An 18,380-nucleotide genomic window follows, 5' to 3' on the forward strand; every position below is an offset into this window, starting at 1 on the left:
TCCAAGGCGCGATAATCGCGGAAATAACCTCAAGAAATGTAATTATTGCAATCATCAATTACCACCAAACTAACATGCACCAGGAGATCAGTGACGAGAACCCAACGTGGTTTACTATTAGGCATGAATTCGTCATTATTTATTGGTTCGTTCTGCTCTTTTTCCAAATGAAATACCTCTCCGGATTTTTCTGTGCTTCAGGTGAAGAGCTCTATCAGTTTCTCTTGGAAATCATGTACTAACCATGGCACAGGCAACCCGAGAGCGAGGTGTCAAAAGGCTGCCCATCTGGGAATATTCTTCACCTTGTTTGTCACCCTCAGTTTTTTACGGAGCCCTCCAGATTAATGCGGTGTGAAGGCACAATATCCTTTTATTGATTTGGGCTTTCCTGTCGATTCACTCTCTCTTTAAGTGGGGCGAATTAACCTTATTTCTCAATTTTATCCAGCTTTGCGTTGGGTGTGGGGTGGATCATGAGGGGGTGATCGGGGGGCGGTATCGGCATGAACCGGAAGATGCACCAGACCAAGAGAACCAGGGGAACCAGGAGGATAGAGATTGGCTAGTCGATACGGACGACTTTAGATATATTGATAGGCTTGCTGTCCTTTCCCTTCCACTTATCCTCACAGTTTACATGCTCCCTTGGAACATTGCTCTCGATGTACGAGAAGACCCTTTCAGGAATGTGTTTGGAGTTCTCTAACCCAAGTGTCAATAGTTCACCTGCCGAGAGAGAGTCTGTGAGATCGCCGTAGCTAATACTCTCTTTCTTCTCGTATATGTCTTGGTATACATGAGAGGTTTTCGGGATTGCTCCCTTGGACTTGCTTCAGCCTTTTTTGACATTGGACTGCTGGTTCAACAGTGGGATAATTCGAACAGGTGGTGGTTCTGGACTATCGTGGGAAATACAGCAATGACAGCGATACTCTCAATCTGCTCTGCAGTGTCTCAGTACGGTCATGGCTCTGGAAAACTCGGCCGCTTGATACGAGCAGTGCTAGACAGAGGCTCATAAGATGGTGGGGGAGCGAGGGGGTGTTTTGTGTGGGAGACTTGGTAATCAGAGCGATCGGGGGTTTTATTGTCGACTAGACTATTCATGGATGGTTTAATGGAGTGTGATATTCCGTTCTTGCTCCTATGGAAATAAATTTATTTCGGCTTCGTCGCCAATACTGGACTTAGATGATGAGGCTGCTTGTATTCCTATAGTATCCCTGTGATTTCCCCCTAGATGCTATGTTTCGTAGGGCTATCCGGTCCTGTCCTGTCCTGTACTGTACTGTACGAAAAGACGTAGTATTCGCTAGCTGTATCCTGAAAACCCTGGTAACGCTCAAGCCGAGTGAGAAACGTGAAATCCATTGTTAGGGCATGTTTTTGAACTATATAGCTATGACGATGGCAAGCAAAAAAAAAAAAAGAAACATATATTTGAAGCCTTGCTGTCCACACCTATTTTGGTGGGCAATGATCAAACCACACAGCAAGGAATTATTTTAAGCCCCCTGGGTCGAGCATTTCCACTATCATACACCTGTGTATTGTAAGAGGGGCTGCAACACCCTTACCACAAGTCTCTCCGGTGGACTTCCCAGTGCAGTTTATTATGGTACCCCTCCGGTGCTATAGTAGAAGTGGTGCCCGGGAATGGACATGGGCGACCGGACAGCCGGGGATTCTGGAGACCTGACAGTTCTATCATACCCTCACGGGAAATGGAAGGATGGGTTTGGTATGGGGGGGGGGGAGATTGCTCTATCAAGCAAGAAGCTTTGACACCTCTAATTCCTTGCTGTCCGGTCATTCACGTCCTCCATAAGTTATCCGCGTAACAGCGAACCCCACCGCGCAAAAAAACAATGGTTTTCCAAAAATTCTCGGTCAAAGTACAGAATTGTATGTATGGAGAAATACAAGAACGTTTGGTACTTTTGGAATCGCTCATGGAGAAAGATTTTATTTGGACGCGGAGAAACTCTACAAAAACGACAGTACTGTACAGTGTGATACTTGAGTGCTGCAGACTGCTCTGCTATTTGTATTCGTACTAGGTTCTTATCACTTCCTGCATTGCTATGTACAAAGTACAGTACGGTGCTGTTGTGTAACGGTAATGCTTCGGGAAAGCGTAGAGGGATATAAATCGCATAAGAGTGGTCCCGAGGGCACTCTACTGTACAGTACAGCTTCTCAGGAGCTTGTATAGCCTCGGCTGAAGCTGAAACTCGCGGTGGTGCAGCGGCCGGGTAGAGTATTGTGGGTTGTCCGAGGAGTGTTGGGATACCGGTATCGTAGATGTTCTGCCGTTGGAGCTTTACCGTATCGGGGGTGGGGGGAACTCGGGTGTGCGACGGTGGTTTTTCTGTTGCGGTGGGGTGGGTTCTAGAAAGAAAGAATGAAAGAAAGAAAGTGCTCTTGAATTTTTCGACGTGGGTAAATCGTCGTTCTTCGCCTCTGGGTCGACGTTGTGTAATTCTGGGGAGTTGATGATTGATAGATCAACAGATGTCCTTCCGAACGGGATGGATGTTCGGTTTCAACACCTTATTTTTCACATCGGGAGCGGGTGAGAGAGATATCTCAACAGGCCGATGCCCCACATCAATAACTGGGAACCGGTAAAGATCTGGCTCTGGGAGGGATTGGAATGTCTCGTCTGTAATTTATCTGTAGTAGTTTTCCATTGCTTTGGTTGATAGCTACTCTACCCTGCCCCGCTGGTGAATACGGGATGAGAATAACGGCGAGCTCATGGGGCATGCAGGTACGGCCGAAGTTCGAAGAGGCTTGCATGACTATTACTCCTTCTCGATTCGATAGCTGTTCGAGTGCCGTGATTTGATTAAACCAGGAGGGGTTTATTGTATCATACCCGAATCAGAGAATAACGCAATTTGCTCCGTTGGCTGAGCCGGAGAGCCGGAGGTATCTAGGTATGATATAATGCCCTAAGATTCTGCCATGTATCACAGCATTCCTTTTTCCATCACCGGCAGCTCTTCGGCCGTTCGCCGTGTTCGGAATGCTGCTCGAGTCGCTTCCTGCCCCCATCGTCCTCTCGGCCGCCCCTGCAGCTCCAAATCGTCGAGCTCGTTGTCCACAGCCTTCCTGAACGTTCTTGCTCCACGAAAGTGTCCCGGCGGCGAATTGAAGGCGGTAAAGTGTTGACTTTCGAGATTCTAGTAATCCACGACAATGATGACATTGTTCCGGTATTAGATAGGCGGAGGGGCTTTTTCTTCTCTTCTCTGATTCACCTAGGAGACGGCGATCTATCATAATTCCAAAAAAAAAAAAAAAAAAAACCAGGATACTTCTGTTGAGATTCCGTCAGCAGATAGGAAACTCAAACAACAGAGGAAGCAGTGAAACTGTTATACCCAATTCTCCACCGGAAGCGCTGAACTTCACTGCTGAAAATGCTTTCACTATACTAACTCGGCAATTGGGTACCGTATATATCGATTCAATGTGCGGACTCGAGTACCCAAGAGCAGGGTTCAGAGAACTACGGGAGGCCAAACCTTTGGGAGAGAATTAGTCAGTCGGGTACCGGTAGTCCAATTCTCGGGATTTGGTTGATGGGTTTTGCTCCTGACCAGGCTAGTCAGTCGGAACATCCTACCGGGCTGGCGGATAGTTTGTCATCTGGCTCCGCTGGGTAATTTACCGGTAAATTCATATTGAGGCAACCTCTACCGATGCGATACCAGTATTCCGGTAGTGAGGGGTTATGGACTATCAAATTCGCACCATTCTTTACCGGGGGTGTGTCCTTTCCTTTTTTTTGCTGGTAATTGTGTTTCCCATGAACCAGGTAGTGGAGGTGATGGGATTGGGATGTTCAGGGATGTTGCAGTAGTGGGGGCTCGTTCCGGCTTCCAGGTGGTCGGGATATAAACTTGATCAGTGTTGGTGCTATTGTACCATTCCATCACTCGTGACTTATTTTGAGCCTCTGGTTGAGTAGTGTGTAATAGAACCAGCACTAGACTTGGGATATAGATGGTAGAGACGCAGAGGTAATGAAACAGAAGGAAAAAAAAAACCCAGTCGAACTCTCTCACAGGACACTCAGGTACAAGCGCAAGCAGATGCTCAAATATTCCGGTCACACTCCCGGCTCGCTCACCCTTCAAGGCGCAGTATCCTCTGCATCAGCGCTCATAAATAAAAAGCCATAGAGACGAAAATTATTGGACAGGCTTTCCACACAGTGGCTGGATACGTAAAACATAGATAGAAGTAGGATGGTAAATGGAGAGGATAGAGGCGCACATACGGATAACTTTGGAAGCGAGACTGGTGATAGGTGTAAAAATCATACGTGGAGAAAGGCGGTAGGAAAGCAGGCAGAAATTTAGGTGGAAAAATGTCTCTCTTATCATTCTAATCTTCGCGTTTTCCACATACTCGAGTATTCATCCCCGAGCACTCCCCCGCCACTCACCCCGATCATGAACACCCGTATCCGGCTCCTCCAATCCGCCCTGTGATTGGGAAAAAGAGAGACCTGGGCCGGCTTAGGGGAGACACTACAAGCAAGGCACAATAAAAGTGTTATCGGGGAACATAGAATGCTGAGAAGAAAGAACAAGAGTATTAGTCAATATAGCCATACGGTATCCTGTCACTCATGCAATCCTGTAAAGGAGTATAATTTAATGTTTTTTTTTTCAAAAAAAAAAAAAATCCCCGGAATTAGGGCGAGATGGTGCGGGTCGACATTAATGCGCCGACCTTCTGCATCGGGGAGTTGTAACTCCCCTGTGGGGCTCCGTCGGCTTGTCCTGGGGCTCGTAGCATTATGTCTTCCTTTGCTATTCGGTTCGCTGAAGGAAGCAGCATTTTGGAGCGGGAGGAGGAGGTAAAACGCCGAAATAAGTAGGTTGGAGATATCGTTCCTTGAAGGGGTGTGGCCGCCGATCTCGTCATTTCATGCTGGGCTGCGGTGCGTAGTCCCTAGAGTTCGCCCTATAAAATCTCCATAATTGCCTTTCCATGCCTCATAGGATGCAAGGGATGCTATGGAAAGGCTGTTGCTTTATAATGCTTACTCCAAGAGGGAGCCCATTCTTAAGGGGAAACTAATCCTCCGGATCCTTTCATGTATCTTTCAAAGATTAAAAATTGTGCTTAAACCAGCCCGGAGAATAAAAAGTACGGATGGTGATCGACAAGAGACTTCCCCCAAAATTCCAATTGTAACCTAGGTTGACCTTAGTATGATACCGGATCAACGTCTTGACAAGGATTTAACAGTATGGAATCGCGCTGAGAGAGGGGCGGCACAATCGCAGATAAAAACTAGCCATAAAGGCCCTCATCCCGGCAACCCTACTTGGGGGATGGAGGACGTCAGCGCCGTATCATACTCGAGTAGACAATTGGAAGAGCAGGGTTGCAAACATCATATCTGATCCCAAACGTCCATCGAAAGAGAAAAGAAAGAAAGGTGATTCATTCTTTTCTTGGGAGCATAAGGAGTCGACATGATCACCTAGCCATGGTTAAGTCGGTTGGCTCCAGCTTCCAGTCTGGATTCTACAATAGCACGCCTTGTGTCCTTTCAGCGCACTCGGGAGGGGGGGTTGTTTTTTCGCTGTATCATACTCGTACTCGAGTAGCTGCCAGGCGGCCAGCCCTAAAAATCAGCGCACACAGCCAGACAAATGCACCCATTTGTCCTAGCGCTTATCGAAAGTTGGCGGCCCAGATGAAACCTAAGCCAACTGAATCCAGAATGGGTTGGGGCGGAGGAGCGCTTCGACTCATCCCTTGTGGTCCTTCTGGTCATTAAAACCCCGCCATATGTCTCCTAAAGGGGTCATGAGTGTGGTCGGGTTTTCAGATACGAAGTGCGAAATGCTCGCTTGACGCGCTAGGGAGTTACCACGTACAGCACTAGTACAGTACTCCTACATGACCGAACGAGCTCTGGGTGCGCTGTGGGGTTATTATGTGATATGCTAAGTTGCTCGAGTACCCCTTGGGCAGTTTGATCTTGTGGGGACCGTCGTACTCGAGTATCTCTGATTGGAGAGAAAAAATCACCCAGAGAAGGAATAGTGAGTTCCAGTCGGGGTATTGCTTGGGTATGATGAGCCTGCTGGATATCATTAACTGGTGTTTGGGATTTTTTTTAACCTATTCTGATAAGCCTATTACGGTTCTAGTATAAGTTAGTGACGATCCGATGGTGGATTTAACGAGTCCCCGTGGTACAGTACCCGTACTGTAAGTCCAGTAAGGAGTGCTCCAGGCCAGTCAGCAGCCTTTCAATCATCCTGCCAAGATCCTTGAGTTGCTTCAGACTAGTCTATCTGTGGTACGGTACTGGCTACCGCGCTTGTGCTGTGCCAAACTGTCCGTCAACCCAACCGCGATCCTTTCAACCTCGCGCTTACATAGGTTTCTTATATTACGAGTCTCTAGAATCCGCTAATCATCTCGAAGGATTACATTATTTGAAAAAAACCAAGAAAAGTCCAGATCACTACCTCGGGGCAGATGGTACCCAGAAATAGAAAGCCAATAAGCGGTGATTTATTCTAGCAGGTTGCTGATTGCCGTGCCCTCTTTATTCGACATGCCACATGAGAAGAAGGATCTTGGAAAGAGGGTCCAGGGTCATTGAGCACGTATTTGCTTCCAAATTTCGATCCGCCCCTCCATACAAATTCCATTCGCGCATGCCAAGAAACCAGAAGCTTCATCTCGGGATTCGGATTTCTCGAATAAAAAATAGGCGACGGATGACGACCGTTTCCAGCTCGCAAATGCAATCTTGTGGCAGAAGGTGCACTAGTTGCGGCTCGGCGAAAAGCACACTGAGACGACCTCGCCCTCCTGACTGAATATGATCGAGCACTAGTACTCGAGTACCCACTGGTGGAGTTACCGACATCGCAAGGGGTCCCAAGGTGCCCCCCTGGAGGCTGGGTGCATCGAGATACCTCGGTAATATCAGACTCTGTTAGCACAACCCGTATCATACTCGAGAACTGTCAATCTGGGTGTAACGTTGCACATAATCCTTTCGCTTGTAGATAAATATGAGTTGTTAACCGAGGGCCGTTGGCCTGTCATGGCAGGGTTACAAAAGGTGTGGTAGGGTAAAGCACTTGTGGGGACGAAGAGAATGCTATCATACCGGTATGATACTCGAGTAGATCCAGCAGCGACCCCTATGTTGGCAAGGCTGGATAAGCTTGGTCCACATCATGGGGAAAGGAAAACCCTTGCGGTAACGGCAGATTGAACCCATTAGTGGCTTAGAGCCTCATTGGAAGTCCTCCCTCTATAATACCCCCTTTAAGGGTAGAGAAACGAGATCCCACTCAAGAATCCTCGGCAGATCATTGCCAGCTTCTTTCTGAGCGTGGGCTCCCGTTGAAATTGCTCATCATGGGCTCATTTGCTAGTTGAGTTGAAAGTTTTTCCAATTGATTGGAAGGCCAAAAGATTATTCCGCCCAGTAGTTTTCTTGGGTTTGCTCCTTTCCCACCTCTGCGCTATGGGCGATGTTGGCGCCTTTTTTGAGAGCTGGGGATGGGATGATGTATGCGAGCGATTCCAACACGAAATTTTGGAGTCATGGTGTAGCCGATGTTGGGGGTGGCCTCTTACGAATAGTGTCGCCTCCCGGATGCCACCCGAGAGTGGTGAGTTGTTGATAGGTTGCCGATATAAAAATGCAACAGCAACCGCCATAGCGAGCTTCAATGGTTGATCCAGAAATGGGCACCGGGGGAAACAAGGGCCATTTCGGGGTCCAATGGCGGGGATGCCTCCAGGGAGAATAAAAATTGCCCATGAACCTAAAATCAATGGCTGATACCGAATTCAATTTCCCCCTCACTACGTAATATCCTCGAGATGGCAAGTCATTCGTGTCCTCATAGAAATGCAGAGGTGTATATCCCGGTTTACAAACACTTGTGCCCCCCCACTTCCACGTGAAAACCACGTTCACTTCTCATTTGAATCTGTAGAGTCATTTACATTTCCTCACTGTCTAACTGCCAGGAGGACCGAATTAGTATCCTTGATGTCCAGCGATTCACATAGAGGAAAATCCCGGATCTCTCACTCCTGCCCTTCTCCCTACCGATGGTAAGGTTGCTCTAAATGCTACGTGTCACCAAAGTGCATGCCCAGACCGCACCCAGACCTAAATACGTCTCTCGATGATAGCTCAATTCGCATATAATCCTAAAAGAGTTTCCGGTGATTTATGACCTCTCGTGGGAGCCCCGCATCAGGAAGAGACAATGGATGTTGAGCCGCTCGTACACATAGGTGCTACCAGGTTCCTTTGTTTTTTTTTTTGTTTTTTTTTTGCTTTTCTTTTCTCTCTTTTGTGACGAGACCACGAGGAGCATGGAAGGAACTTACTTGTCCGATCCTCAAGCGACAAAAATATGATTGCCCATCGATGCACCCGGGCAGCGAGTCCCTGCTCGGCTGGGGATCAGAATGTCTGCCCTGGTGGGCTAGTGGTATTCTATGGGTTGGCTTGTTTTGTTAACGTCTTTCGCAGATAAGTTAAACACCAAGAGTTAAATTTCCTCCGATCTTCCCGTTTATCGATTCAGATTTACTTTTTTGTGTGCCCCTTTTGCACACCTAGAATCTGCGTTGGCGGATTACGAGACCCAGGGTCCATCTGTTGCGGTGGGTTTGTCATCCTGCTGTCTCTTTTCGAAATTATTTTCTTTTTTACCATCATCAATAATCACTCGTGTGGGCAGTGGGCTGAATTACAACGGGTAAGCGCCCAGGCTCCTATAGAGTGCCGGACGAAATACGGTACTTTTTCTGTTGTTCAACCCTCTCTCCCCTCGGTTAGAGGGTGGTTGGTTGGGATTTCTTGCTTGGCCCCGGTTCCCACCTTGACGGATTATACGGGGAAATGTTAAGATATCATAGTTGGAGATAATGGTGGAGTTGACGCGGGGTGAGGTCTCGGTTTTGCCATCCATGCAAATGTACTGTACTTCTTCTTCCAATAAAGGGTCGTCCCACGCAGATGCTCAATGGCGCGGCTTGAACAAAAATTCCCGGGTAAATAGCCAACCCAGGGGTTAAATTGTTTGTAAGTGACTTACCCGTTAGACAATGGTATCAAATAAAATTTCGACACTCACACAGGAGATCCCGCGCTTGTACTGTACTCGAGTATGTTCTAACAGCAAGTACGAGTACTTGTACTCAAGCAGTGGAACCATCTTGCTGCCTCTGCAGAACCCCACGCCTCTGTCCCGATGGGCACACTTCTTATCACAAGTTAGTAGATCCAAACTTTGACGAGAGATAATGATGCATGCGCTGAAAAGCTTGGTATACGTATACTAGAGATCACGCTCCCACTTCCGTGCCCCATGTCATGACCCACGTTTTGCATTTAGGCGCAGTATTCAGTGGCTCCAATCGATAACTTTTGGCATTCCCCCCCCCCCCTCCATTCCTTTGTCAAACATTAAAAACGTCAATGGGTATCGGCGCTGCAGGCCGCAAAGCCCAAAACTGATAGAAGTAGGAAAAAATATGCTTTACCTAGACTTGCTTTAGCCATCATGCCTTGAACCGCACACTCCGTCATTTTTGGACAGTTGGTTTTTGACTTCATTGGCAGAAGATTGGGTGAGGAGTGGAAATCATAGACACTTCCCCCACTCGTTAACTGGTAGTATCTTGCATTACCTTTGCATCATTGCTTTGGTGCATGCACTTTCTGGTGTGGTATAGTGCTCCGATAGATAGAGGGAGTAAGAAGGCGCATCCAGCATTACTGTAGTGCCGTACTGTACTTAGATGTGGCGAATACCCGGACGCCGAGGGAAGCCTAGGCGGCGAAGGCAAAACTCAAAAGAGGCTTCTTCAATGTCATGTTGGCTTTGAGAACAGAATAGCTCAACTCTTCCCACCCTCGTAAGGTGCGGTCCGGAATTAATCCATAGTAAGCAAACGCAAAAAGTATCTCGTAACGGCTTCGCATGAACCCAGCTTAACTTAGACTGGAATTGACAACCTAGTAGTTTTTAGGGTGGTACTGTGGACCGTTAGCTCTTTTGTGAAATAAGTATAACACTACCCCCTCTTGCCCCTCTTCCCACACAGACAGCCAACATATCTAAGCACACCGCGCACTTTAAGTGAGCCTCCCGACCCATCCAATGCTAGCGTCACCTTCTCCGAAGTTTCCACCCAACTCCTCCCCAACACTCTGTTCTTGGTTCACAGCAAGGTATAATTCGGGAGGAGCATTGACATCTAACCCGGCCGCCGTGTTACTATCTTCTCTTATGGAGCCCATAAACATCGCCAACCAGCGTCAGCAATTTGATCCCAATCGACCGCCCCTCCAACACTCGAACGCTAGCTATACCACTGGCCTGCACGAAGACTCCCGGGTTCTCGACCCCGACCGCTCTTCCAACCCAAGACAATACTACGAGAATGAACCGGACTCGTCATCTCCTAGCCCAGCAAGGTGGGTTCTTCGAGATATCCTGACCACCTTCCCTGATTAACCCAAACCTAGATCACCTGTTCCGCGCAGTTCACCCGAGGATAGAGAGCAACATCCGTGTCTAAAACCGGACTGCAGTAAGATCTTCAGTCACCTTCACAAGCTCCAACGGCACTACCGAGATGCCCACGGGAAGCCGCAATATGACTGCCCGTTTCCAAGCTGTGCACGGAAGGGAACGAAGGGTTTTTCCCGAAGAGACAACATGCGGCAACACCACAGGCTAGTTCACAACAAGCCGCTGGATCCTAGCAAAAGCCCGGAACGCAGCGTAAGGAAACCGAGTGTCTAGAGCGGAATACGTATATGATTTGGCGCGTTGGTGGATATGAATATTTCCTGGAGGCTTCTGGGATAGATAGAACGGCTTGATTTCTTTGCGATTAATGTTGGCGTTAGCTCGTTGGGCGTCTTTGGGAAGCAGCGTATTTCTAGTTTTCTTGTCATTCTTGTCATTGGGTTTGTTTTGATACTCTGCCGTTTAGGTGTTTCTTTTCGTTCCTATTCCTTCTCGTTGTCTATGTTTTCCTGCGAGTACGGTGCTTTAATGGTATGACTACGCAGTCCGAATTTAGCTTCTCTCCTCCTTGTAACATATTACTTCCTCTATTTTGTCTCTCTAGCTGTCGGCCCCGGGAGATAGATCTTCCATGAAGTGAATCGCTTCTCGTATCGGGGCTTCATGAAGACATGAGTCTGTTTTTGCGACCTATCCTCTCCTAGAATATAATTGGGCAAATGTTATCTGGCCAATAGTTTAGCATCGGGCTCTAATACATTCCGGAAGTTGAGGAAATGCCAGACCCCATGGCCCAGTGCTGGTTTCCATTCTTTAATTACTTTAAATTTTGATCATAAATTAATAACTCTAAATAATCCTTCTGCTTCTAATGGTTTTAATATACTAATACATGAATAAGATTAGTGACCTCGATGAACCCCCAAAGCTGACTCTAAGACTCCTGCACCACTCCATACCAATCACACAGCCAGCCTGTAAATGATGGGTGGCGTTAAACCTGAGCGATCAATCGAAGCTAACCCATATCCAAAGTTAAACCAATCGTTTTAATCTTTACGCACCAGTTAGAGCAGAGGTAATAAATGGGTTCGTTGTGGGGAATTGGGAATCATCACGAAGATCATAAAAAATGTTTGAGAAAAAAGAAGGACTCGTTTACCAGGGTTCCGCTTTTTAAAGAAAAAAGGGGGGAGGATCAGCCATTATAATGCAACTCTGATTTAAATTTTCTTGCGTAATATCACCGTGTATTGAGTAAGGAAATCGCACTGCTTCGGAAACTAATATGGAAGCCCAAGACAAGACATTTTTGGGGGCGTTCTCTAGGCGGCGGCAGGCAACACTACTGGCCAATTCAAGCACCCAGCACTCCGCCGCCCACCCACTCGCCAATTTCATCGGTATCCGGATACAATACCTCGGTCCCAGGGCCACCGAAAAATCCCAGATCCTTGGTTCCGGGATGCTCGGATATCCTCGAAATTCGGGGTAAAGCATGTACCACAATGTGCTATACTTTTATCGCTAGCACTATAAGAAGTAGACGTTTCCGAGCTGAGAGAGGGAGTTGAGTACCAACCTCTCTCTAGAGTGTGCCAGCCTTAAATCATGATCTTAATCCAAGGAGCGGGAAAAGAGGATGAAAAGGGCGAGGACTTTTTGTATATGCCCCAGCCGTCCGGCTATACCAGGAACTGAACCAGCCGGTAGACGCAGTCGACGAAATGCTCATTCATAACGGTATTCGGCCCCTCTGCATTAATAAATTATAATCCAAAGTGAGGAAACAGTGATCGATATTTTGAACACGGCAAAGAAGTCGAGGGGTCAAGTATCATAGAGCCTAGGGATTCAGCGACGGAGGACCTTGGAAGCGAAAGATGACCCGATCCCGAGTGACGAACCATGATGAATTATCATAGCCTTGGGCTTCCTGTGACCGGAATTGGCGATATAATAATCCCTACGAAGCTCCCCCCCCCTATACTTGAATATTCTCGTGTGCTATGAACTCTACGTGCATGCTCTTCCTACCACTCGGGATGCAGAAAGGTCTTGCTCCCTCCATCGTCTATGCATTTTTTGTAAGTTTCACCACTATTTCGCGTGGGTTTTTGGTAACGATCGAGGAGGATGACTCCCGAATCTCCTAATTGATTCCAGGTATCATACAGTAATGCTCGATTCCCATCCGGGTATCATACTGCTTTTTTTTTTTGCTAGTTTCTGACAAGATGGGCGAAAGCTCCAAGTGACCTATAATACGAGTAGCGGCGGTGGTTTTTTGAGAGTGCGACGCCCGATGAGGTTGCTAGACTGACAATCTTCCTCGGTCGTTTGGAGGAAAGCATCGACCAAACTATTGAGTTAAGTTTATACAAAAGTAGACTTATGAGAAATCCTATCGCTGAACGTAAATACATGATTCTTCGATTAGAGACAAGCGCTCCGCTGCCAACAATCCATTACCGTTGCGAGGCGGACAAATACATGCAAAAGTATGATACTTTGCCACCAAGTGGTGTTGTTGTCGTGTCGGCGTTAGGCCCACAGTGTCTTGGCATTATAACATGCCAAGGATGACCCAAAGGTCCGACTTCACAGAATTCTTACCGAATGTCAATCCACTTTAGATCCAGAGAGGGAAAATGTGTAGATGGAATCATCCCATGGTGGAAAAAAGTCTCTACAAGTAGTCTAAGTTCCCTCGTTTTCTCCTGAGTGCGAAAACCCATGATGTAATTCTCTGGCCTTTTTTTTCTTTTTTTCCCTTTCCTTCTGTTTGCAACCAACAACCCCCAGGCCATTTTCCAAAGTGCGCAGAGCCCCTCCTCAAGCCTCGTCACAGCTCTCCAACCCCTCCCTTCCCTTCCTCTCAACCACCGCCTCTCTTATCGATATCGACACCCCACCTCCCATCATCGTCCCTGACACTCGCTCCAGCCTACTTGCCGTAGGCGTCGCTAAACCCAGCATTGCTCGCTGCCAGGTTTATTTCGGTTAGTTGTCAGATTCCTTTCCTTCCTCCTTTCCTTCCGCACCTCGTCAGCAAATATCCATCTAAGAATTGTAGGAGTCTCATCATGGAAAAGCTTCCTCCGACCCCTCCTAAGCCTTCTCCCCCCTCGTCTTCAACCCCCCCGGCATCACTCCCTCCTAGACCCACGCCTGCCCAAGCACCTGTCCGTAGATCAATTACTGCCGTTATTCCCCCGGCTCTTCCCATGGGTCCTAGACCGAAGAAGTTCCCTGCGCAAGGTATTGGCCGTGGCGCGAGCACAGCTTCCACGCCTTCCCCGGCCGGGCTCCAAGGGCACGCTAGTCTTCCTCTGAAACCCGGTATTCCTGGAACGCCGCTACCGAGGGACACAGCTGCCATCGTATTGGCTGGGGGTAGGGAAGGAGAAGAATATTCGGCACCTAAGAAGACTTATCAAGTTGTTACCATAGACCCCGACGCATCATCTCTTAACGTTAACCGCGACGAATTGGCTACATCACAGTCACGTATTATGCCACCGTCTGATAATGTGCAACAGTTACAAACTCCTCCTAGTACAACTGGAGTCTCTTCTGCTGAGCAGTCTGTAGCATGTGGCCTACCAGGATCGTCCTCGCACGTAGGTTTACCCCTACAGCAATCTTCATCCCAACAAACCGCCCTTCCTGGCCCTGATATTGAATCAAACGGCCAAGCCACTCAATCCGAACATGAAAATTTGCATCAACCAGGAGCCGAGCACGGACCAATCCCAAATGGTGGGCGGTCTGAATTTCTGTTTTCGAGCGGTCACAAGTCTGATATTCCCGATCAGGCTTTTGCTCAGCACTCAAGGTTTTCCCCCAATCAGCAACCCCAATTTTACGAGGGTACACATACGAGCAGTTTTCAACCTAACAGACATTTTCACCAATTCGCTAGCCATGATATGCCGCCACATAGTTCTCAATATTCATCCTTTGGGCCGCCACCCTCCAGTGGGCCAATTCCACATCATCCCCATTTTTTCCTACACGCTCAAAATCAACCTCCAATGTTTTATCCCGCACAGTATCCTTTCTCCGGGAACATCACGCCCCCAAATACAGGATCATTGCTACCTCCGATGCCTCCTTTCCAGTCTCAAGGAGCAATGGAAACCTCTGGCCATACTTCGGAGGTCGGTAGTAGTACAAATCCGCAAACGCCCTTTACACCGACTCATCCTTTTCCTATTCCTCCAGGACTCTCCCATGCCCCCCAACATTCCTATTCTCCTTTGGCTCAGCCTACAGAACAGACTCTCCTTCATAGCCAGCCACAGGACAGCAGTGCATTCACCAAACCACAGACGGCTAAGCCAAGGCAGTCTAGCATCTGTGACTATAATCCTCGTCTTCGAAATATATCATTCATTGCTCCGTCTGATTCCGACGATGGAGCTGACATTGATATAAATGATAGCGGACAGCCTCACGACCAACGTTCTCACACTCCTATCCACCAGGAACTGGTCCACACAGCCTCCCAGCCTGAGAAACGAGCATTCATACAACATGAGAGTAGCAAATTACATGTCCGTAGCGAGGTTTTCACTCCTGCAAATAACGAAGCAGCCCAGCGGCTTCAGTCGTATACCCTAGGGTATTTTTTGAATGGGAGTCTTGCGGATGTTCTGTTAGTAATAAATGGGATGGGAGGTTCTAGCCCAGTTCGACAGTACAATGCACACTCGTTCATCCTAGCAAGATCAAACAAGTTACACGACTTGCTTCAGATTTCGCTCCAAAAGGTCGATGCTCTAGAATCATCGATCGGACATAATCGGGTATCCCCCCAAACCTCTTGGGCTGACGAGATGGAGCATGGGAATGAGACCCAAGATAGATCCGAATTCAGAAATCATCGCTTGTTAGACGGTAAACTCACATTGTCGCTCGAGGCTATCGACGAGCCCGTGAGCGAAGACAGCTTCCTCCTTGCCTTGAGAAGCCTGTATGGTGCTTCGGATTGGGAACTTGATGCATTCCTCGATCCTACACATCCACAGCATAGAACTCTTGAATGGACCCGTGGAAGCTCCAATGCAGTGAAACCGTCTGCCGGCAATACCGACAACGCTTTATCCGGTAGCAGTGACCACCTAGGTGGCCCAGCCATGGATGAGGAGGTTAGGATGTTGGAGAGAAGTATTGAGTTATTTGCGGCAGGTCACTTGTTGGGAATTCCGGGAGTCATTCAAAAAGCAAATTGGGGAATTAGAAAGTGGGGGATGCAACTTCAAGGCGGTGCGGTAGAGAGGCTTCTCGGGTTCATCCTGGAGGAATCGGAGAGTGTAGGAGATGGAAGCGGTGCCTATAAGGATCTGAAAAGCCGACTATTTATGGACGTCATTGAGTTCTTGGTTCAGTCTTTCCCGCTCAACTTCAGGCTAAACCGCAACGCCCCTCCAAGCCAACAGCTTTGTCGGTTCCCTAAGGAGCTCAATCAACTCCCGAAAGCAGCTTTCGAGCCGACCCCGAATCCGGAATCGCAAATAATGGGAATCTACTCCACTATTATCTTGAGCGTACCATTCAATATCCTGAAATTGATCGTTGAGCATGAGAATTTCGGTGTGAGAAACCAGAGCATGAAGAAGCGATATGATGATGCTAAGGCTATCATCCAAGAGAGGGAGAGGCGTCGCAAATGGTGCTTCCGAGCTTCTCAACGGCTCTCAACGGAAGACCCTGGCAGCAGGAGCAAGAACGGTAATATCTTTTGCTATACGGGTGGGGACGACGGCCAAGGTCCATTCGAAAGTGTCAAAGGTTGGGATGGGCAAGAAGATTCTCCGATGGAAAACCTGTTTTGGGAAGAAAGCGCATTTTATGCTATCGGACATGGACAGGGCGGCGGTGGCCGTGTTGAAATTAACCGTAGAAAGAAGGGCGTTCCGACTGTGAGGGCTCTTTGGAAGTTGGAAGGTTGAGGATACTGGAGGCGAGTGTTCGGGATAATTTTGTAGTTGGATTTCTTCTCCAAGATTCCCTTCTCGCAGAACCTTTGGTCTTACAGCATTTTTACTTACTTCATTCGTTACATATTCCTTACCATCTGGCGAAAATTGGTGTTAGCGGCCTTTTATTTTTTCCTGTTATCCGTCCGGTAGCAGCTGTGCATATACCATACATTTTTAGGTTCTGCTTTTTTCCCCTCAGGTACTTTTTTTCTCCCTTCCTCCAAAAAAAAAGGTGGTCCCGGTTTAGATATCCATGTAATCTCCATTTTTTTTCCATTTTAATTGCTTTCTCGCTTCTCCGGGGTTCCAATTGCGAGTGGTCTGTACTTTTATGCTCTATCCTTCTTTTTACCCCCCGCCGGTGCACGGGGAAGGGAGCTGGAGTTCTCGCTGGTTTCGTGGGCTAGTGACATCAATGAGTTCTGGAGTGTTTAAACAGTTTGTTTCTCCTACCCTACCTTCAAAATGGCCTCTTTCTTTATTTTCTAATAGGAATCAAAAAAAAGTGGTGGGTGTCATAGATGGATGGATGGATGGATGGACCTGTAAAATGGAAGATGTCTCTCCTTTCATTAATTTTTACGAGCAAGGTATTCGCTTCATGTCGTACTTGTACAAGATTCCGAAGAGTTATTTGTGATAATAGGGAGGGAGGGTTTGCGAGGCCACAGTTTATCAGCGAGCGAAGCTCTTTGGAGTAAAAAACCTACCGGTACTTCGTGCACTGAAACTAGCATGATATGACCAACGAATCCACAGACCCATCATCAATACCATTTAGATGTACAGTACTCGTACTAGTGCGTATGCAACTCTTGAATCTAGCTAGGCTCGCTTGCCAACTCTCAGGAAGCGTTCTCTGAGAACAAAGTGCGAGAGGGCGCTCCGGGGTGATGTAAAAACTTTTTTGTGCACGGTCCGAGTACTGTTCAGTAGACTACGGCGAATCACACAGATTGTTCGTGCTTCACACAAACTTGTCGCGCGTTGGTAGGAGAATTTGAAGACTGGGAAAAAATTCCACGAGACAACCGATGCAATCTCGGGACTTGCTCAGCTTACTACGTACTGTGTGTACTGTATGAGTACTTTACGGTACTGTACGCGAGAGCGGACCCCACGAGTGCGACGCGGATTGGGAGGGAGGTCATAATAATATTATTATCTGAGCTCGCAACATAATTTTCGTTCCAACCGGAAATACCAGGAAGCTCTCCTACCAGATCCCGGATCCAAAGTTAGCGGTTCTACTGTGGAGCTAACTAGCAAGATTTTCAGATGTATGTTAAGCTTTCTGGGGCCCCGCACTACTGTACGACTGTCGAGTCGATCAAGGGAAGTTTTCTATTTCATTAAGAGGAACAAGGGCTGACGATAGTGAATCATGGCACATAATGGGCATTCAAATGACGCCAACGAAAATATTGCTTTCTCATCGCTTTGTGAGAACGATAGCTCACGCAAGCGAGTTGTCCCCAGGTGGACAGAAATTAGCACAAAAATGACAAAGAAAAGTCCTATAGGATATCCGCAAATACCGCCGGCATCATCGTCATCATCATCAACTAATGCAAGGCTTTATCAACGGTACCGGTAGTAAGCCTTTTTGCTATCGTGATAAGTCGAAGGATATGAATGCTCCATTTAGATTGGGTGAGGTCGAAAACGAAAAAGAATCCTGATGACCCGTTATATAATAATCGTGGTTCAAAAGTTACCGTATCACATCGAACAGTGATTCCGTGCATGATGCTGGCCCGTATCGCTAAGAGAAATCATACGATGCTTCAATGTACTGTGCCCTGCATGTACAGTACTCGAGTACAGT

General features: G+C 47.6%; 2 protein-coding genes; one reads left to right on the plus strand and one right to left on the minus strand.

Moving 5' to 3' along the window:
- Positions 1-11,741: 11,741 nt before the first annotated feature.
- Positions 11,742-13,022, minus strand: GSTUM_00002811001 (uncharacterized protein; the record flags this gene model as incomplete). XM_002836453.2 has 1 exon in its annotated part: positions 11,742-13,022. The coding sequence occupies exon 1, from the start codon at positions 12,063-12,065 to the stop codon at positions 11,742-11,744; it is 324 nt and encodes a 107-aa protein (XP_002836499.1). The 5' UTR covers positions 12,066-13,022.
- Positions 13,023-13,433: 411 nt separating this feature from the next.
- Positions 13,434-16,959, plus strand: GSTUM_00002812001 (uncharacterized protein). XM_002836454.2 has 2 exons: positions 13,434-13,567; positions 13,642-16,959. The coding sequence occupies exon 2, from the start codon at positions 13,652-13,654 to the stop codon at positions 16,520-16,522; it is 2,871 nt and encodes a 956-aa protein (XP_002836500.1). The 5' UTR covers positions 13,434-13,567; positions 13,642-13,651; the 3' UTR covers positions 16,523-16,959.
- Positions 16,960-18,380: the final 1,421 nt, after the last annotated feature.

Source organism: Tuber melanosporum, assembly GCF_000151645.1.
Source record: "Tuber melanosporum whole genome shotgun sequence assembly, scaffold_147, strain Mel28".
Lineage (NCBI taxonomy): Eukaryota > Fungi > Ascomycota > Pezizomycetes > Pezizales > Tuberaceae > Tuber > Tuber melanosporum.

What these genes read in the sequence shown, in the direction of transcription:
- GSTUM_00002812001 (XM_002836454.2), top strand. Translation starts at nt 13,652, where the DNA reads ATGGAAAAGCTTCCTCCGACCCCTCCTAAGCCTTCTCCCCCCTCGTCT.